Source organism: Malania oleifera, chromosome 6 (genome assembly GCF_029873635.1).
Source record: "Malania oleifera isolate guangnan ecotype guangnan chromosome 6, ASM2987363v1, whole genome shotgun sequence".
Lineage (NCBI taxonomy): Eukaryota > Viridiplantae > Streptophyta > Magnoliopsida > Santalales > Ximeniaceae > Malania > Malania oleifera.
Genome location: NC_080422.1, coordinates 86763497 through 86787031, shown reverse-complemented (window position 1 = coordinate 86787031; position 23535 = coordinate 86763497). Strand labels below are relative to the sequence as shown.

General features: G+C 36.7%; 1 protein-coding gene across 1 annotated transcript; it reads right to left on the bottom strand.

Annotated features, from left to right (window-relative positions):
* Positions 1-19277: 19277 nt before the first annotated feature.
* On the bottom strand, positions 19278-22064 carry LOC131158044 (probable caffeoyl-CoA O-methyltransferase At4g26220). Its single transcript, XM_058112598.1, has 5 exons — positions 21996-22064; positions 21796-21875; positions 20676-20820; positions 20450-20581; positions 19278-19571 (listed from the first exon to the last, which is right to left on the bottom strand). Exons 1-5 carry the CDS (start codon positions 22062-22064, stop codon positions 19278-19280), a joined length of 720 nt encoding a protein of 239 aa, XP_057968581.1.
* Positions 22065-23535: the final 1471 nt, after the last annotated feature.

Below are 23535 nucleotides of genomic sequence, written 5' to 3'. Positions count from 1 at the left end.
TCTCTCTCTAAAACGCTCCCCTCCCCTTTTTTCTTTGATCCCGGCTCCATTTCTCACCAAATTGAAGATCTGAGACCACCACAACGCTCCTAGTGAAGTTCTGTGCAAGTCTGCCGGAACTGATCGTTGGAAAAGTTAGTTTGAATTTCATCCCAAACTCAGGGTAAGGCATTTCATTCTATATTTGCTTTCCCTACAGTTATGAGAAATGTTGTATACAGAAAAATACTGATGTTTGGTTTTGGGGGATGTTGATTTCAGGGATTTGATTTGGGAACTCTGCAGGTATAGGGCCAGAATTTAGTAGGAGCTTCTCAGATTTAAGGTAAGGGAAATATGCTATGCTAGTGATTTTTAATATGCATACATAATATTATGAATGTGTATTTATAAGCTTGCAGATCATATTATTTTTCTAGAGAATTATGAATATTATCTTTATAACAGAATTACAGAAATTGAGCATAAGATTGTGTTTACTCAAATGTGTGGCATGAGTTTATTATAGTGAGTATGTAGATTTTATAGTATTACAGATATTCAGATATTTTAAATTATTAGCAGTGAATGAGACTTGCAGTATTTCTCAGAATAACATGATTTCTAAACCATAACACTTAGACAGTTTATAGAGACAAATTATTTAGTTATAGTATCAAGATGCTACAGTGAGATTATTCATAGATTACAGATAGTATGTATACAAAATATACATATATTATTTACAAATATTTTATACAGATATTACAAATAGTACAGAAAGAAAGCATAGATGATACAGACAAATATTATATATATATATATATATATGTCAGTCGGTTATCTCATATATTACAGCTCAGAATTATAGTGTTATGGTTGTTTTTGAAATCATGTTAAAAGCAGCAAGATGATTATATACTTATATATGTATACAGTATTACACGAGATCAAAATCCTGTGGGAATTACAGACTGATATATATGTACAGCAGAGCACGATACCGTTGCTATTTCAGATTTAGACACGAGCAACCACACAACTTAGATAGTATGTGGATTTTGTCTAATCACGCGAGGAGAGATTGCAGTCTCCCCAGCATGCTGGGTTGAGATAATCGGTTAGACGGTGATAAAGGTTAGAGATGGCTCGGAGTGATTGCGGTGGGCTAGATTGATACAGATTGGTAGATGATAAAGATTGACTTGCCTGGTAGGCCAACCAGAGTAAGTCCAGCCTACAGGCCGTACAATCCCATCATGAGGGGATATATCATGATATACAGATCCCAGGGTATACCAGAAGTTCCTATGTACAAATATATTATACAGCAGCAATTTATATTATTATATTAGCAGTATGTTCAGATAGCAAACTCAGATACATATACTTAAACTACATGATATATATTCTATACAGTTTACCAGCTTTCTCAGTTTACAGTATCAACATTATTATAGTATTTTAAATGTTTAACTCAGCCACCATACACAAGTAATAGCATATTTCCACTTACTAAGTATTGTCTCATCCCAGTGACTTACTATTTTTCAAGAGATCCGGCTAGGCGAGCAGATCACGCTCACGGGTAGAGGTTGTCTAAAGCTGCCCTTATTGGAAAGGTAGGTGTGTTTTTGGTATCAATAATTTGGGGATAGTGTTCAAATTTTGATGTTGTCACTGGGTATTTAGTATTGTAATTATGTTTCAGTATTTTGTACTCTTCTGGTATTATATATAGCAGCTCCCAGTTTTGTACACCACTGCTTAGTTATATATGTCAGACAGAATTTGCTTCAGTGCTCTTTTGAGCTTGAGCCAATTTCAGTAATATTACAGACAGTTAATAATTATGATATATAGATAAGGAAAAAAAAAATAATAATAATAATTGTTAAATTAGTAGCAGGTTGTTACAAATGGTCAAATAGGCTTAACTGTAGAATTGATTGCTACATTAATAGGACCTTAAAGCCCATAATGATTATATAGATGAACTTGAGGAGGTCATTAACAAAAGGGAAGAATAGTGTGCAACCCTTCAAGTTGTAGAGAGGGACACTAGAGCAAAGCTTCACATCATCACTAGTGTATATCACACCATATAGATCACTTGTTTAGCAAGCCGAACAAGCTACCTAGGATTTATATCCTAGGACCAAGAAGATACTAACCCAGACGGCGCCGATTGGGTGACTCGAGTCTTCTATCTACTTTTTGATGTGTTGAGCTATTTTAAGAGAGCAAGTGAGTTGTATGAAGAGCAAAATGCAAATGCTCTTCCCAGTGCTAATTGTAATTGATTTTTTATTAAAATTATGAATAGAGTTTCTATGGTTTGCCTCCTTCAATTAGGGTAATTCTATAGATGAATATATGGAAACTAGAGTATTACGTCCTTATGGGATCAATAATCCCCGCATCGGCTACGAAATCAAGCATTTCATAGCAAGTATGTGGTGTTTATGATGCAATGAACTATTTTTTATTATTTATTTTTTTATTTCAGTTTTCTTTTTTGTTAGCTTATCAATGAACTACTTTCAAAATTCCTCTCCAAAAAAGGCATCATCATGTTTCCAAAGACCTCATTACTTCTCAAGAAAGATCTAGAAGCACGAATCAGCCAGAATCAAGTCATGGCAAGGAGACATTGACAAACAAGAAGATAGAGTCCTTGGAAAATGTCAAAGTTGAGTTGATGTGATTAATAAAAGGGAAAACACCAATGATTGATGAGGTTCAAAACCCTCAGGCAGCACCAATCACTTCTGATCCAATTTTCATAAACATCATTGGGCAAACCCCATCTATGAAGCAACCTAAGCCACAAGAAGAAAAAGGACAGTCTACCACTAACAAGGACAAGATGGCCTACATAGAGGAACAATTAAGATCGATCTAAGGTTTGTTTTATATTAGGTAGGAGACTTTGATGATATGTGCTTGTTTACAGATGTGATGTTGGCCGAAAAGTTCAAAGTACCTAATTTTCACAAGTACAGTGGAAAAGGGTGCCCAAAAATCCATCTTTAAATGTATGTTAGGAAGACGAAACCCTATTCTAAAAACCAGAAGCTTATAATGCATGTGTTCCATAAGATTCTTATAGGTCTAGTGTGGAAATTGTATGCATCCTTGGACAAAAGTTAGGTCCATAAATGGAAAGACCTCTCCAATCTGCCTTTTAGGCAATATCAGTTCAACAAAAAAGTGGTGATCGACTACACAAGATTGTATAACATAGAAAAGAAGGTTTTAGAGACCTTCAAGGAATATATACAAAGGTGGAAGGAAGCAAGTGCGCGAGTAAACCCACCTCTAATAGACACAAAAGTTGTATCCATATTTATAGGGCCTTTAAAGGGAATATACTTCAGCAAGTTGATCTTCCACAATCTGTCTAGCTTTGCGACTATTGTGGCTATCAAGAGAAAATCGAGAATGGATTCAATACAAGAAAGATAGTGGATTACATTAGACCTATTGAACATAATGTAGGGTTGAAAACATAGTTCGTCAAAAAGGAGAAAAGCGAAGGAGAGGATTGTATGGTAGCTTGAGGTAAAGCTCAGAATCAACCAATCTCAATCGAAACCATCTATGGCTATACCACAACGCATCCGGCCCCGCAACCAATTCCTAAGTAAATGCCATCCCTCAACTTCTTTAAATTCTAACCAAGCCAATCTATGTCCTAAACCCCAACGAGGGTTCACTACCCTTTTAAGTTCTTTGACTGAACTATACAGGCAGTTTTATGCCTAAGGGAAGATAGTACCTATCTCAATGAGGTCAAGACAATATATGAGGTACCATAACCTAAATGTGCCATGTGAATTTTCATATGAATTCCGCTAAACATGCCAAAGAGAATTCCTTGACCTTGAAGCATTGCGTCTAAGACTTGATTGATGCTGACATTCTAAAGTTCCAAAAAGTGTCCCATCCTAATTTCAAAACTAACTCATTGCCAAATCATGGATAGAGATCCTAATTTCAAAACTAACTCATTGCCAAATCATGGATAGAGAGAGAGAGAGAGAGAGAGAGAGAGAGAGAGAGAGAGAGAGAGAAGCAGAGAGGAGAGAGCCAGAGAGAGTGTTTAGGGAAGGAGAAAAGAAAAGAAAAGGGAAAGAAAAAGAAAACAAAAAAGCATACATATATATATATATATATATTTTCAACAAAAAATTAAAGTGGGACATGTGTCACCATCCCTACGATGACACGTGGCACCATCGTGTCCGTAATATCTGAGTGACGTGGTGCAATCCTAGCCATTAAATCTGTGTTTTTTCTGAATGACCAAGATCGCGCCACATCAATGATCCTCACCTCAACAACAACACTAGTCAGCTGCTGCCACATGTTAGGTGATGTCACTCCCTAAATTTCAAAAAATAAAATCAAATCAAAACCACCCTATTCTACCACATGTCGCCTCGTGCGAATGACATGTGGTAGCTTAGACTCCCTTCCCACCTTTTTCTCCCTGAACTGGGTTAACCCAATTTAACTTAGGTCAATGTAGGCTAGCTAGTTGACCTAGTTCAAATTGGTTGAATTGATTTGATGCCAAACTGCTAGTTTTATTTTTTTTTAAATAAATTTAATTTTTAATGCATTTTTAATTCAAAGTTTGGAAAAAAATAACAAAAAATCATAAAAATCCGAGAAAACAAATTGAGAAAAAGAAATAAAATTTTGTAAGTCATTTTTCACTCATAGAACCAAAAAAAAAAAAATTGAAGTCCAAAAAAGAAAGGAAAATATAGAAAATTCTTTAAAAATCTTGAAAATTTGTAAAACAAATTCTATCTTGTGTGGTTTGTTTGTGTGTGCCTCGTTTGCTACATGAATGCATATTTTACCCTTACTTTTATGTGTGTGTGTGTGTGTGTGTGCACTTCCCCTATGAGGAAAATTAAAAAATTAAGGTTCTCTAATCCTAAATTATCTTCTGATGGGCAAAGATTCTAATTGATTCTTGTCTTTAGTGGCTATGTTAGAATCATTGAATTATGGTGCATACCTTGCATATTTTTTTGCATGAATTGTGATATTAATTGTATGTTGTAAATATGTTTAACTATTCATGTTGGTGTGCTATTGATTGAAAACCTTGATGAATTCTCCTCTAAATCTCAAAGGCTATTTATTTGCATGCCTTTGAAGTTTGAAGGCAGGAAGTTTTGTATTATACAAGTCTTCCTAAAAAAAAAGGTCAGGTAATGAGCACATTTTAAAAAGAAATAAAGGGAAAATTTAAGTAAATAGTCCTTGAAAGGATCGCCAGGAGTTGTGTTCTTAGCACGCCTTTAGGGGTCTTAAGGTGAGGATAGTCTTTGTCCTTCGCAAGGCTATCCAATATTTAAAGGACAGGTAATTAAATAAAACTGAGGAACTGAAGTCTTGACTGGTCAGATTTGAAAGCAATTTTACACTAGTCAGATACTGTCCGTTGGACGGGTGTGAATAGGTGCCAATACCTTCCATTTGCACAGTTGTACTCCCAAATTGAAACTTGGAGGCGTAGACCACTGACTATTGGTTTCTTTGGTCCTAGGTGACCAATGAACTGGTAGTATAATAGGTGTTCTAACCATAGTTAGAATAAATAAGCTAGTGGCAACACCATTTTTTTTAAAAAAAATAACTCATTTCTTAGTCCATGTATTACACCAGACTTCATATCACATAGTACCGAATTTGCCACTCAATTGAAACGTTTCAAAATTTCAATCTTGCTCATTTCTTGGGGTCGGCCTTCTAAGATGTAGCAACACCTTGATTTTATTCCCTCTTAATTCATTTGCTAAATCAATTATATATGCAATCCAAATCGAGGGAGAGAGTGTAAGTTCTCAAAACTGCCAAAGGACTCCATTCTACTTGCAGTTGATGACCAAAGTGGAATTACTCTCAATATTTTTTTAATTTTTTTTCCTTTCTTTGATTTAGGGCCTTTGTTCACCCAAAAGGAAAAAAATAAAATGAAACAACAGATCAAATTCCCTCTAAGAAAAATGTTCCTAGCCATTTATTTGGTTGCAATGTAACGATTTGCTCAATCCCTATAAATATTTTTTTCCTTCCTTAAATAATATAAACCAGCATAATAAATCTAGCAGATCATGATCAACCTGAACCCGCAGGTACCAGGGATATATCAGAAACACAATACGGAAGCTTAAGCAACAGAAAGCACAAAATCATAATGCCATAAATACAAAACCATCCATCTCAATACCAGAGTTCTACATCCATTGTATTTATGCATAAATAACACCAAGAGAGTCTCAGGGTCATTTTCCACAAAATCCAACTGACCCTACCAAAACTTACCCTACAGAGAGGGCACACCAACTGTACTATCTTAGCGGAGCTTTATTTGCTCTCCTATCAGAGGCTCCTGAAAAGTTCATATAATTCGAGGCGAGACACCTCTCAGTAAGGGAATAAACTAATACTAGTGTGTGGAAACATAAGCATTTATGTGATATACATATAATCATATACGTAAGCATAACCAGTAAAATTGTATGTATCATTTCTAGAAAAAATATGTATAATCATAGCATAGCAAAACATACAGGATTCTCATAGCATTATTCATCTCGTATAAATACAATACAAAAACAACCCTGGTAGGTTAGCTGGTTGTTGTCATGTATTACCCCCACATGACTCAATTGTGTGGCCCGAAGGTGAGACCTGACAATGGTTGGCCGACCACTGCCAAGTCAAAACTATAGTCGACAAGTCCAATGGGTCTGCTAGACCTGGTTCGTACACTAGGGACGTCCACATTTCTTAAAACCACATCGACTATCCATCCTCACGCTACTCCGTACAGCAGCATTAACACAATATCATGATGAACATGAACACAAAGCAGCGGTACCGTACAAGTTCTAGCTAGACCAAGTCAACCAGGTTCTAATAACATATAGCGTATAGTCAAACTATGATACATGGATATTTCATACTAACAATTGTCATGTTCATCATCACATTATTTTTCGTATATATACATTATGAAAATCATCAGCACGTATGCCAACATTTCATATTTTTACCGTAGCTTAGCCCATACACCTGCAAATTATATCGATAGCTCGGCCCGTGCGCCAACAAATCATATCCATAGCTTGGCCCGTATACTGGCAAATCATATCCATAGCACGGCCCGTACGCTGATAAATCATATCCATTGCATGGCCCGTACGTCGGTAAATCATATCCATAGCACGGCCTGTACGCCGGCAAATCATATCCATAGCACTGCCCGTACGCCAGCAAATTATATCCATATCACTGTTATATTCCCTGAAAATAGTATTTATCATAAATTCTACTTACGCTAGACAAAATGGGTTTTTCATATTTAAAATATCTCATCAATTTTAGCAATATTTTCCAACATAATACATATTTACATATATACATTTCTCTAAAATCAAATGCTATAAATTATATTTATACTTTCAAAAAACATCTAGTTTAGTTTATCCCCTTACCTGATTCCTGAGAAGCCTCTAAAATAAATAGTCTCTCACCCGCAGGGTTCCTTGTTCAACACCCTGAAAATGACATTTCCCGGAACTAAAATTCAGCATTTCAATGCGTACTACGTTTTCTACAACTATAGGAAAGGCCAAACACCAAATAAAAGTCTTACCCTGAATTTGGGATGAATTCCAAGCTTGACCCACCGACAATCCACTCCAACAAACTTGGAGAGAACTTCCCGAAGAACATCGTGGTGGCCTTAGACCGCCGATCCGGTGAACAGTGGAGCCAAAATCGAAGAGAGAGGAGAGAGAAACCGTGGGGAGGAGAGAAAGTGAAGATTTTCTGATTTCTCTGCGTTTAAATCCGAATTTTAGGCTATTTATAGGGTCAGATACATCGACGAGACACATAACCTCGTTGACGAGTCCTTGAAGGAGTTTGTCGACGAACCTTCACTCCTTGTCGATGAATTCATATTACCATAAATCCCCTTTCGGTATTTTCTTATCGGTGAAACACAACTTCATCGACGAGCCCAAAGTGCCACCTCATCGACGAGGACCGGTTGTGCCCCCTTTTTAATTTCCTTTTCTCCCTTCCTTTTTATTATTTAAATATTATAAATTCTCTAGGTCACTACATTCTTCTCTCCTTATAAAATTTCGTCCTCGAAATTTACCGTCCATGTAACTCATCATCCCTTAAAACAAACGATCTATTTATTTTATTACTTACCCTTACTTATGGCATAGGAATACCGTGGTTACATTTCAAGTCTTGAGAGATTACATACGCAAAAGAAAATTCCCCCAAAACTAAAAAGCTACACACTAATTAAATTATTACATATACCTGCAAAAGAAATACTACTCAATTACTTACATTTTACCCGATTAAACTTCTTAGAATAATTTTGGGTACTTCTGTTTCATCTGCTCTTCAATCTCCTAAGAAGCCTCTTCCACTATATGATTTCTCCACAAAACTTTTACCAGAGAAATGTTCTTGTTACGTAACTCTTACACTTTCCTATCTAGAATCTGTACTGGCACCTCCTCATACACTAGTGAATCACTGAACTCTAATTCACCATAGTTGATAATATGAGAAGGTTCTAGGAAGTATTTCCCAAACATTGAAATGTGGAATACCTCGTGGATCCTGGACAACACAAGTGGCAAAGTTAGTCTGTAGGCAACCGGTCCCACTTTCTCTAGAATCTCAAATGGACCGATAAACCTAAGGCTAAGTTTACCATTCTTCCCAAATCGCATAACCCCTTTTAACGGAGTTATTTTCAAAAATACATGATTACCAACATCAAAGTCCAATTCTCTATGGTGGTATCTGCGTAACTCTTTTGTCAGCTTTGAGCTGTACTGATTTTATCTTTGATGAGCCAAACCTTATCGTACGCCTGCTGCACAAGCTCTGGCCCCACAACTCGCCGCTTACCCATCTCGTCCGAATAAAAAGGAGATCGGAATCTCTTACTGTATAAAGCCTCAAATGATGCCATACCAATGATGGCCTGAAAACTGTTATTATACACGAATTCTACCAGCGGCATGAACTGAGTCCAGCTACCCCCAAAATCTAGTACGCATGCTCGAAGCATATCTTCTAGTTTTTTGTATCGTCCACTCAGTATGCACATCTAACTAAGGATGGAATGTCATGCTAAATGATAACTAAGACCCTAAAGCCTCTTGCAAACTTCTCCAAAAACGTGAAGTGAAACGTGGGTCTCAATATGAAACTATGGACACAGGAACTCCGTGAGAACGGACTATCTGTGGAATGTAAATCTCCACCAAACGGCTGAGGGAATAGCTTATCTTGATAGGAAGGAAATGGGCAGTCTTAGTCAACCAATCTACTATCACCCAAATTGCATTATGGACCTACGATGTCAACGATAGCCCTGAGACAAAATTCATAGATATATGATCCCACTTCCACTCTAAGATAAATAGTGGCTGCAACTGACCTGCTAGCCTCTGGTGCTCAGCTTTTACCTACTGGCACATTAGACACTGCACTACATACTCAACAATTTCCTTCTTCATACCACTCCACCAATAGAACTCTTGCAGATCCCTGTACATTTTCGTACTGTCAGAATGAATTGTATACAAAGATCTGTGAGCCTCCTCCAAAATAGTTTTCCTGATGCCAGCATCAGCAAGAACACACAATCTAGAACGAATTCGTAAAGCCCCGTCATCTGAAATGCAAAATTCCTCTCCCTGACCAGTATGCACTCCATCTATCACCTCTACTAATTCTGGATCTTTCGTCTGAGCAGTTTTAATTCTCTCCCACAAAGTAGGTTGCACTACTAAACTAGCGAGACATGCTAGAGGATCACTTTCTACCAACTCTATGTCGAGTCTCTCCAAATCCATTATGATCGGATACTGGATCTCCGCAGCTGCTAACACTGGTCTCGCCGACTTCCTACTCAACACATCAGCTACCACATTTGCTTTTCCTGGGTGATAACTGATGGTACAATCAAAATCTTTAATAAGCTCCAACCACCTTCTCTATCTTATATTCAAATTCCTTCTGAGTGAAAAAGTACTTTAAACTCTTGTGGTCGAAGAAAATCTCACACCGCTCGCCACATAGGTAATGCCTCCAAATCTTCAATGCATGTACCACTGTAGCCAATTCGAGATCATGGGTAGGGTAGTTCTTCTCATATTCTTTCAACCATCTGGACGCATACACCACCACCCTACCATACTGCATCAATATACAGCCAAGTCCCTTCAAGGATGCATCACTGTAGATAGTATAACCCTCATGCCCTAACGGGATGATCAGTACTGGTGTTGTGACTAGCATCTACTTCAATTCCTAAAAACTCTGCTCAAAGCTATCGTCCCATTCAAATCTGGTGTTCTTTCTAGTCAATCGTGTCAGAGTCCCTAATAAAGCTGAAAATCCTTCAACAAAACGACAGTAATACCCAGCTAGTCCCAAGAAACTCCTGATCTCTTTGACGTTCATCGGTCTAGCCCAATTCACTACCACATCAATCTTACTGTGATCCACATAAATTTTGTCTCCTGAGATAACATGCGCCAAAAACACAACTTTCTCGAGCCAAAAGTCACATTTACTAAACTTGGCATACAACTTCTTCTCCCTGAGTGTCTGTAAAACCTTCCTCAAGTGTGTCTCATGCTCCTCATAACTCCACGAATAGACCAGTACATCATCAATAAAAATAACAACGAACTGGTTTAGGTATTGGTGAAATATTATGTTCATCAAGTCCATAAATACCGTAGGAGCATTCGTCAAACCAAATGGCATAACAAGAAACTCGTATATACCCATACCTAGTCCTGAAGGTCGTCTTCGAGACGTCTTCTGCTTTCACTTTCACTTGATGATAGCCGAATCTAAGATCAATCTTCGACTACACCCGTGTACCCTGGAGTTGCTCAAACAAATCATCTATATGGGGTAGAGGATATTTATTCTTGATTTTCACTTTATTAATCTCCCTGTAATCTATGCACATCCTCATAAACTCGTCTTTCTTCTTCACAAATAGAACTGGAGCTCCCCATGGAGATACACTAGGTCGTATAAAGCCCTTATACAGCAAATCTTGCAGTTGATTCTTCAACTTTGCCAACTCCGCTAGTGCCATTCGGTAAGGTACTTTAGAAATTGACGCTGTACCTAGAAGTAGATCAATAGGAAAATCTACTCGTCTAGAAAAACATTTGTAAACTCCTTTATTATAGGCGTGCTAGCAAGTTTCAATTCATTCTCTGATATCTCCTTCAAAAAAGCCACAAACCCCTGACAACCGCTCAGCAATAGTCTTCTCGCCTGAATAGCTGAAACTAGTTGAGGCGGGGATTTCACTCATGACCCTACAAATCATGATTCTGCTCTTCCTGGAGGTCTGAATATCACTTCCCGTGCATGGCAATCTATGCTGGAAAAATTAGCTGCTAGCCAATCCATACCAAATATCACATCAAATCCATGAATATCTAGCACTATCAGATCAGCAGAAAGAATTTCCCCTTGAATATCAACTAAACAACCCCGGAGCACCCTACTACACCTTACTATTGACCCAGTTGGTGTAGATACCAACAGTTGAGTATTCAACAACTATGTTTCTGCCCCATAAAGTCAAGTGTACTCCAAAGATACAAACGAGTGTGTGGCTCCTGAATCAAATAATGCAATAACTTTAAAAGAAAGCATACTAACCATACCTGTCACCACGTCACCCACCGTCTCAGCATCACCCAGCCTCAGAGCGAACACTTTAGCTGGAGTCGTATTCCTCTACTGGCCCTCATGTGGCACCTGGTAACCTCCCCGGTACGGTCTGGGAATAGGAGCTGCATCTGGTGGTGTAGGCCAGTCTCTCACTGTATGTCCCAGTTTACCGCACCGATAGTAGACCACTCCACCTGCTCGACACTCTCCCTAGTGTCTCTTCCCATAAGTCTGATAGACAGGAGGACCTTGTACTGCCTGAACCTTGCATCCTCCAGTCTCCTACCTCCGTCCTCTACCATGGTTTCCTCTCCTCCACTGATTTTGTCTAGGAGCCTGCTGATAACTCAAAGATGCAGGTCTCTTCCTTTGTCCCTGCTCCTCTGCATCCAGACACTCACCAACCGCTTGAATATATTCCGCCTCAAGCCTCTTTCAAATAGCCTCGCTTTCTTCACCTCATCAGGGACAATGTATGGAGCGAAACGAGAGAGCTCAATGAAACGCGCCGCATACTACTGGACTGATAGCTGGCCCTATTTCAGACTCAGGAACTCCTTCATTTTAGCCTCCCTGACGATAACTGGAAAATATTTATCGAAAAACAATTCCTTAAACCATTCCCAAGTCATGGCTATCGGCGTCGTCCTCTGCTGCTTACAACAGCATCCATGGACTGCAGATGGACCACCCTGCCCCCTAGAGCTCCTAGCGATCTCAGCCATAACTTACTAAGCCACACTATGTAATACTGCGTCAGAGTCAGTCCCACCTGCACCTGAGGGCCCTACCCCATCACTGTTGCTCGCATGAGCACTACCTCCTCCTGGATCCATTCTGAAAAAACAACCAATGCAGCTCAGTAATCCTATGCTTATAATTTTTCCACCTTAAATTAGCCTCTTATCTTAACACTCTCAACTTATTTCTAACTCTAGTCCTATATTCTAGGAACATAACCCGACAATAGTTTACTATGGTTTTCCTGAAATCGTCACCCTAGGGAAAACACAAAACCACCACGGAAGTCCTGTCTCTAAGTTGTAGAACAAATCCTTAAAACATTTCCTATACTCTGGTATCATTTCCGCTGCATTCTAAAGTCTACAGAACGTAGCAACCTAGGCTCTGATACCAAACTGTAACAACCTGCTTAATTCCCATAAATATTTTTTTCCTTCCTTAAATAATATAAACCGGCATAATAAATCCAGCAAATCATGATCAACCTGAACCTGTGGATACCATGGATATATCGGAAACACAATACGGAAGCCTAAGTAGCAGAAAGCACAAAATCATAATACCATAAATACAAAACCATCAATCTCAATACAAGAGTTCTACATCCATTTTATTTATGCATATATAACCCAAAAAGAGTCCTAGGGTCATTTTCCACAAAATCCAACTGACCTTACCAAAACTTACCCTTCAGAGAAGGAAGATCAACTGTACTATCTCAGCGGAGCTTTATCCACTCTCCTATCAGGGGCTCCTGAAAAGTTCATATAATTCTAGGTGAGACACCTCTCAATAAGGAAAATAAATTAATACTAGTGTGTGGCTGTGATATACATATAATCATATACATAAGCATAACCAGAAAAACTGTATGTATCATTTCTGGGAAAAACATGTATAGTCATAGCATAACAGAACATACAGGATTCTCATAGCATAATTCATCTCATATAAATATAATACAAAAACAACCCTCGTAGCTTAGCTGACTGTTGTCATATATTACCCCCACATGATTAGGTTGTGGCCCAAAGGCGGGACCTGACAATGGTTGGCCGACCACTACCAAGTCAAAAGTATAGTCTGTAAGTCCAATGGGTCTGCCAGACCTAGTCCGTACACCAAGGGCATCCACACTTCTTAAAACCACATCAACTATCCGTCCTCACGCTACTCCGTACAACAGCATTAAAACAATATCATGATGAACATGAACACATAGCAGCGATACCATTCAAGTGCTAGCCTAGGTCAAGCTAACTAGGTTTTGATAACATATGGTGTATAGTCAAACTATGATACATGGATATTTCATACTAACAATTGTCAAGTTTATCATCACATCATTTTGTGTATATATACATCATGAAAATAATCAGCCCGTACGCTGGCAAATCATATCCACAGCTCGACCCATATGCCAACAAATCATATCCATAGCTCGGCCCGTATGCCAGCAAATTATATCCATAGCTTGGCCCTTACGTCGACAAATCATATCCATAACATGACCCGTACACTGACAAATCATATCCATAGCACGGCCCGTACGCCAGCAAATCATATCCATATCATTATCATATTCCCAGAAAACAGTATTTATCATAAATTCTACTTATGCCACACAAAATAGGTTTTTTATGTATTCATAATATCTCATCTATTTCAGTAGTATTTTCCAACATAATACATATTTACATATATACATTTCTCTGAAATCAAATGCTATAAATTATACTTATACTTTCATAAAACATCTAGCTTAATTTATCCCCTTACCTGATTCCTGAGAAGCCCCTAAAATAAACAGTCCTGCACCCGCAGGGTTCCTCATTCAACACCCTGAAAATGACATTTCCCAGAACTAAAGTTCAGTATTTCTATGTGTACTACATTTTCTACAACTATAGGGAAGGCCAAATACCAAATAAAAGCCTTACCCTGAATTTGGGATGAATTCCAAACTCGACCTACCGATGATCCACTCCAGTAGACTAGGAGAGAACTTCCCCAGGAGCGTCGTGGTGACCTCAGATCATCAATCTGGCGAACATAGGAGCCAAAATCTAAGAGAGAGGAGAGAGAAATCGTAGGGAGGAGAGAAAGTAAAGATTTTCTGATTTTTCTGCATTTAAATCTGAGTTTTAGGCTATTTATAGGGCCGGATTCGTCGATGAGACACGTCACCTCGTCGACGAGTTCCTAAAGGAGTTCGTCGATGAACCTTCACTCCTCATCAACGAATTTCAAATTATCATAAACCCCCTCTCGGTATTTTTCTCGTCTACAAAACACACCTTCTTCGACGAGGACCTGTTGTGCCCCCTTTTTAATTTCCTTTCCTCCTTTCCTTTTTATTATTTAAATATTATAAATTATTTAGGTCACTACATGCAAAAACTGAAGAGATCAATATAAAAATAAAAAAAAAAATGTGTTTTTTCTCACTTCTCATGTTCAATTGACACATAACAGATAAAAGAGAAAATAAGTCCAAAAGATTTTTTAAAAAAAACCACTTTCTCACCCTCAAATCAGAGAGATTTTGAGAGAAATGGGTAGAAGAAACCTCCTAAAAAAGACAATAAAACACCCTTAAATAAATGATAATTGACATTTGTTTTCCTATATATCATTGAACAAAATACAATGGAGAGAAATTTGTTTTGTTTTTTTTCTGTTTTCTAGTTTGTCCTGAAGTTCTTTTTTTCTTATGCTTTGACCCATATGTAATAATTTTGGAAAATATTCAAATAAAATTGGTTCAACCATCATAATTAGTTTCATTGAACTAACTTTGCTTCTAAAATCACACCACCAACTCATCATATATTCCTATTACCTAAGGCTAACTTTGGTTGCTTTCAATTTGTCTAACTTGGACTATTAAACTTGTTTTATTTGGACATTCTTGTTATATTTATATACATTTATAGTCACTTGGGGAGGTTTGTGTAATTTTCAAAATGTTCGGTGACTATGCGTATTTCTATCAAACCTTGGGAGGGGGGGGGGGAAGAAATTTGCAACAACTTATATTAAGCAAGATGTATTTCATTCTATTAAAGTTACTTTTGAAAAATACCAAAGTTGGTAAGAAATCAAAACTACAATTCTTATTATCACTGCATGTCACTAATCAAATGTAATAATGACATTATAAAAGTGATTCTGTTCTTGTCTTGATTCCATTCCCTTTTTATTCATTTCCTACTTCGATTCTATATGCAAACCAAACCAAGAAAAAGGGAGGGTAAGTTCTCAAAACTCACAAAGGGCTCCATTCTACTGGTGGTTGATCAAAGAGGTATTACACTTGCGTCTTTTTTTTGTTAATTTTTTTTCCTTTCTTTGACTTTGCCCCTTTGTTCATCCAAAAGGGGGAAAAATCTCAAATCAAATCCCTTCCAAACAAAAACAAATGTCCCTAACCCTCTATTTGGCCGCAAAAAGTGAAGAGACCAAAAGGAAAAAAAATCCCTATTCTCATGTTCGATTGACACATAATAGAGAAAATAGATATTAAGTGGGAAAAAAAATCATGATGAAAAAAGGCACTTTTCGCCCATTGGAGAGATTTGAACAGAAATGGAGAAAAACGACTTAAAAAGACAATTAAGCACCCTTAAAATAAATTGTAGGTGACTTCTATTTTCCTATTACTGAACCAAATACAATAAAGTGAAACTTTTACTTTCTCTTTTCTCTTTTTTCCTAAAGTTTTTTTCTCCATGTCAAGTGGCTTGACTTGTATGTTATAATTGAGGGAAATATTCAAGCAAAATTAGTTCAATTTCTTAATTAGTGGCATTCAAACTAACCTAGCACCCAATTTTCACCAATTCATCACATTATGCTAATTCCTAAGGCTAATTTTTGTTGGTTTCAATGTCTAACTTGAATTGTTGAGCTAATTTTATTTCAGCATATTTGTTATACTAGTATATATATGTCACATGTGTTACATGTGATTGCATATAAATAATATGAAAAATATTATTTTTCAAAATTTTTAATGAAGTTTGACTATGATTTAAAAAAAAAAGTTAATAATGTTGTCATAATTTAGTTTATAAATATAAAGGAATGAAATATTTTGGATTTGGTGTTTTTAGGGTTTAGGGTTAGTTAATGATAAAAATTTATATTTTGTTTAAATGTAAAAATATTAATATAGACATGAGATACTATTATAATATCAAGTGGATATCTAAAAATATGGGATATGATATGAAAACAATGCCCTAATTAATATCATGAAAAATATTAAATTTTATCATTTGTGAACCATTATATTAAAAAAAAAAAAAAACTTAATGTATCCATATATATGCAATTGCGTTTTTATTTTGCAAAAATCTCAATATATGACTTCTTTAGTGAATATATTAATAAATTTATTGGAAGTTATATATTATGATTTTTTTCTAATTCTTTAAAACTATTATATTTTTGTTTGCTCAATGATCAATTAATGATTTTTTAAAAAATTTAAATAAATTAAAATTTATTATTTGGAGTCTTTCTAGACTATAATTGTAACGACCTGCCTATTTTACCATAAAATTTTTTTTTTAATAACATACGTAATGATCCCCATAATCTACTAAACTGACATAATTATGATCAACCTGAACCCATGGGTACCAGGAATATATGTAATAACCCAAGAAATTAATCAGGGTCTCGTCGACGAATACAAGAGATTCATCGACGAGAATATAAGAGGGTCTCGTCGACGAAGAAGTGTCTCGTCGACGAGAAGATACCGAAAGGGGAGTTTTGGCAATCTAAAAATTGTCGACGAGAGGTTCAGGTTCATCAACAAACTGCTTCAGGGACTCGTCGACAAATCCAAGGCTATAAATTGCTGAAACCCGGATTTTTGGCATAATTGTGACGTAGGAAATCGCTCTTTCTCTCTCTAAACGTTCCCCTCCCCTTCTTTCTTCGTTTCCGACCCTATTTCTCACCAGATCGACGATCCGAGGTCACCATGACGCTCCTGGGAAAGTTCTTTACAAGTCTGTTGGAGCATATCGTTGATGGGGCTAGTTTAAAATTCATCCCAATCTCAGGGTAAGGTATTGATTGGGCAAATGAGGGAAAACCTCCCGAGAAACTTCTATATATATCATCTGGGCATATTTTGAGTGAGGGGATGATCATTATTGAAGTGTATTGTGTACATTTTGATTTCCTTAATGAAATTTGTGTGTCATGGCATACATTATACTCCCCACAGCACTAGCATAGGGGACCTTTGACATGTCCCAGATTTCCTCATCCGAATTTGGGCAATCTGCAATAGACAACTTTAAATGATTCACTAAAGGTGTACACACTGGTCTTGCATAAGTCATGCTAAACCTCTCCAACACCTTCTGAACATAACCACCCTGAGATAACCATAATCTCCCTACAGTCCTGTCACAACGAATCTCCATCCCAAGTATTTTCTTGGTTGAACCAACATCTTTCATGTCAAATTCCCTAAGTAAAGGATTTAATTGATTCCACAAATAACATAGCCCAAGACCCAATGAGTTTAAGCTTTTGGGTCAAATTGGTGCTCACTCATGTGTATCAAGCACACCTTTGGACTCCTCCAATGTTAACAATGATAGAGGTTTAAGAAATCTTTGAAACTTCAGGGGAGGCCCAAGCTTTTCATAAAACATCATAAGAGTTCAGTGTCTTTTTCGATGTGTTTTATAATGTAATAATAATTTTGTGAAGGTAAGATTGTTTCATAAATCTTTTTACCATGTAATATATATATATTTTTTTAATCTATTCATACTTTAAATTACATCATGTGTTTCTTGTTACTAATTGATTCGTGTTGATTAATACAATGAATTGCAAATTTTGGCCTAATCCCTATATTATGGTTCATTAATAATATTAATTTTAATGATCTTGGCACATATCATTCAGCTTGGCCAATTGAACTGCATAATTAAAAGTCGATCTCATTAATTCACTTAAAATACAATGCTTACTTCAATAAATAAGAAAAAATAAAAACGAAAAAAAAAAGTCCAAACAATTTTAGGATTCAGCACTAGCTAGTATATGATGATATGAAAGTCCCCCTCCCTCTTCAAGTGCCTCATGTTGTGTAAAAAATATAAAAGAAGAAGAAGAAAAGAGCACAATAGTCTTGGATATTTGGGATTTCATGATTGTACTCCCATTGACAAAGGGTGCAAAAGTCCATCTTCTATATTATATATATTCGTTCATCAAAAATACAATGCTATGGTTAGGAGTATTTTGGAGCCATGATGCTGCAATTAGGCCAATCTTATATAGTAATATTTCCATTTTTATGAACAACTAAGATAATTTCAAAACTCTTCATGAAAAATTGAACCTCCCCTAGATTGGTCTCTGTATCAGCATGAGTTTAGGTTCAAAGCACCTCGTCAAAAATTGAGATTGTTGAGGTTGATTTCAATATTCCAACAGTTGGACTAGACTTGCAACGAATTATTCTATTTAAAATATACAACAACATTAAGGAAAAAAAAATGGCAGTAACTAAGACAAAAGAATTTTAAAAAGCTCATCAATGGAAGTGGATTCAAGCCCTTTTATTATTACTATCCATTGTTAAAGATGAGAGTAGCTTATTGATGAAGTCTTTGAAGATTGGCACTAGAGAATTTGGATCATACCCTACTCTTACAATGACAAGGGTTTGAAGAAAACATGAAAGCAAGCTTAATTAACATCAAGGAGGTAGCCAAAGTGTATATCAAGGCAGAAGATCAGTGGATGCGCCTGCAAATTGTGACACCATCACCAAGAGGAGCCTGGGATATTTCAATGCGAGGATCAGCTGCCAGGGCTTTGTTTAAGTCAATGACATGCTGCCAGCCAGGTCTCCTGCCCTCTGGTACTGAAGATGGATCACCCAAAGCAACTGTTCCTCCCCACAGTGTGTTGTCATAGATCACTACCCCTCCAACCTTCACCAGTTTCATCAGCCTCTCATGGTAGTTTATGAAGTTGGGCCGATCGGCATCGACATAGGCAAAGTCGAAACTCCCTTTATTCTCTTCCTGCATGCAAGAAAACCAGACCTCTAGGTGGGGAGAGAATGGAAATATTGAATGATGTATGATGCTCATGATGAGGTGATCAAGAACATAACCTTACTAGCAAATTTCACTCATCCCACTTGATCTCAGGTTTTGATGAAAATATGGTAATGATTTCCCCAACCCTATGTCATGTCACCAAATTTCCCCAACCTATCATGCAGCCACCAAATTTTATTAACAATTGGTCTATGTCATGTCTTGAAAACTACGACATATAACTCCCTCCAAAAAAAAAAAATTTCCCTAACCCTATTTGGTTGCAAAAGGCGAAAAGCAAAGAGACCCAAAGAGAAAATGGACTTTCCCACTTATCGTGTTCGATCAACACAAATAAAGAAAAGAGAAATTAAGTCAAAAGAAAAACAGGACAAAGAAAAGCCACTTTTTTGCCCCAAGAAAAACTACTTGAAAAGACAATGAAATACCCTTGAAATAAATAATAATTCACATTTGTTTTCCTACAATTGAAACTAATATAATGGTGAGAAACTTGCATTTCTTTTTTCTCTCCTCTTTAATAGTTTTGTTTTCTCTACGTCAAGTGGCTTGACTTGAATGTATTGATTAAGGGAAATATTCAAATGAAACTAATTCAACCATCATAACATGATGCTAATTCCTAAGACTAAATTTAGTTGGTTCCAATTTGTCTAAGTAGGATTGCTGAGCTAATTTTATATAGGCTTTTTTATTATATTTACATACGTTATAGTCCCTTGGGGAGAAGGGATGCCTAAATTTCAAAATGTTCAGTGGGTAAGCATACTATCGTTAGACCTTGAGGGGGGGCGAGAAGTAACTTGCACCAACTTAAACTAAGTGGTCAAAAAACTAACATCTTGCAAGAGTTTGTCAAGAATTGGCAGAGCTTGGGACTCGATGAAGTCGATTTTTTGTTCCATGCCAGCATTTCTTATCATTGGCAATCCTAACTCATATGCCTGTCGGTCCACATCTATGGCCGTAATCTGCAACAATTAATATTTTTACAGTTCAAACTTCAAGAAGCTAGTTTTCTTGAGACAAACATACAAATCTGCAATTGATAGATCATGCACAAACCTTGCCATCATCAGGGATTGAAAGGGCAGTGAGGAGGAGAGAGTAGCCAGTGAAAACTCCAATTTCGATCGTCTTTTTTGCATTCACTAGCTTCAAGACCAATGCCATAAACTGACCTGCATCAGGTGCAGTAGCAATAAAGGCCCTGCACAACATCAAGAGTCATGACTAGCATATCATTGTGTTCTCTTTTGTGTTTCAACAAGTATGACAAAATTATTGAAATATTTTCTAAAATAATCGATTTTGTGGTTTTCAAAGTCTTCCATTATTGTATTCTCTAAAACATTTATGAGAAGCATTTAATGTTATGTGAGTTTGTTCCACATTGGAAAGAGTGAAAAAGGAAAAGTCATTAATAAACGATAAAGTGAAGTATTTTCTTAAAGATAGTTAAGAGATAGTGCCAATATGACTCTAGTGCACCCAAGGATGGTGCGCACACGTGGGCTGTAGGGCACTAGTGGCGCATTTAGTCACACGCTTGCATCGTAGGAGATTGTAACCGTTGATCATAATTGGATGACTTAAAATTAATCTTCTATTTTGCATAAGATCAAGTTATGAGATCTGAACCGTTTAAATAATCTAATGGTCAAATTTTAATATGATTAGTTTAAATTTGAACCGATGTAACTATTTATTCAAATAATTATCTTTGTAACTATTAGGAATATACATAATTCTGTCTATTTAAATACAAAATTAACTCCAAGAATTCTACGGAAATATTCAATCATACTCTCATTCTCTTTCTCTCATAAGGCTTTCACAAATTATATCTTCTTCAATTTTAGGTTTTGTTTTCTGTAGGAACAAACTTTCAAAAATTTGTTCAGATTTTTCTGAAGGTGTTTGTGATTAATTTTTCGTTTGTATATAATGCAAACTGATACTTATATTCTGGGTTTCATTGTATCCTGAAAACATATTTACTGACTCAATTCACAAATTTAGTGAGGGAAAATAACATTCTAAGGAAAATGACATTATAACGTGTCTTAAAGTGTTTTATGTTTTACAATTGTTTCTTTAAAAAATGGTAAGGGGGGAGGAGTGGATGATGAAAATTAAACTGTTAAACTAAGCTGAATATGAACTAAAGAAGAAATTTTAGTACATTGGGTGGCTTGCAGTAGCATTCCTCAGCTCCTTGAGAGGCTCTGGCTCTCGCGGGTACACGCTAGTGTCCAGTATATACTGCCATAAAACTTAATAAGTTAAAAATTACACAAAGGAAAGTTGAAGAGTTTTCAAACAGCATAAAAGTTAGGAAAGAATGAATGAAGAGAGAAGATCATGCTTGCCCAATCACCGTACCTGATATAACTCATTGCTCTGCAGCAGCCCCATCTTACGTTTATTTAGTTTGTTGATGGAGGGTTCCATGGCTTCCTAGCAGAGAGAGAGAGAGAGAGAGAGAGAGAGAGAGAGAAGCAGCTGGTCTAAGCAATTGCTGCAATAGTATTCATTGTTTTAATTATGTGACCAAGAGGTTTATTATTATATAGAAGTCCTCAGAAAATTATTGTATTTTCTACGGAGGGCATGGGATAACCCATAGTGGACTCTCCCCACATCCCTCTTCCCCAGTTATCAAAAAATAAACTATGCTTTTTCAGATAGTCTTGCATATTTTGGTTTCGGAGAGATTCATGCATTCATTATTTATTCATATGATCTTAGTCAAAGCTCAAAATTCAAACTATAAAGTCTATGCTGAAATTTTATTTATTTATTTATTGTGCAGTTTATCACTCTCCCTTCAATTATGAGATTTTGTCTCATGGCCAAATAATTTTTTAAAAACAAAAAAATGAATAAATAAAAGGAGTAGATAAATATATAAAAAGAATTCTTCATACAATTACCAAAGTTCAGCATTAACGCATTTCAACTTCAACTTCATAGATGATTCTATATACCATGTTTGGGCTAAGAATTGAAGCATACAACATTTGGCCCGGGAAACAACTTTGTATTCAGGAACTGTGCTAGAACAAAGTTCTTCTGGCTAAAATAAACTTAAGAAGATGTACAGTTGAGGCTTAGGGGTATCAGAAGATGGTTGAAGATGTTGCTGGGCCATGTCTGTTGGGAAAAATTATATACGAAAAAATTCCCACAAGTAAATCAATGAAATCATACAAATAATAAATAAAATGAGACATATGAAATTTAACATGATTCCCTCAAATGTTGAGGTACGTCCACGGGACACGGCAGTCCAAATCCACTATCATCAAATTAGTACAAAGTGGATACAAAAGGCACAAGTCTTACAAATATATAAAAGTGTATAACAAATATAGTAAGATGAAAAGTCCTCACCAAAATATATTGTGAACAAAGTTCGAGAAAAAGAACCAACCAAACGAGCATAACTAGAAGCTCCCAAAATGCTAATAATAAGAGGTAGCCGAGTCACACGTCGAAGAGACAAACAGCAACAGGTTGTTGCAAGTGAGAAGAAGGCACTAGTGTCAGGAGCTAGGTGAGAGTCTGTGTGTGTGGAAAATCCGAAAGATAGAGAAAAACTGAGGGTCGGCTGCTTGCTATGTGAAATGCAAGGAAGACAAAAGGCCGCTGCTGCGCATGAAGGCTTGCTGCTGCAGGCATGAGAAAACAGCTTCCTTGAGAAGCCAACAAACATTAAAAAAAAAAAAAAAAAAACACACACACACACCACTTTCCAATTCTTGGGCCCCACAAGGAGGGACACCCAACAAATCTCCCCCTCCCGATTTATGGTAACAACTCCACCAATCCAGCCAAAATTCGACACTTCACATGCTTGTCTCTAGACAATGTTTTTGTCATCATATCCGAACCATTATCATCGGTGTGAATTTTGTCAAGC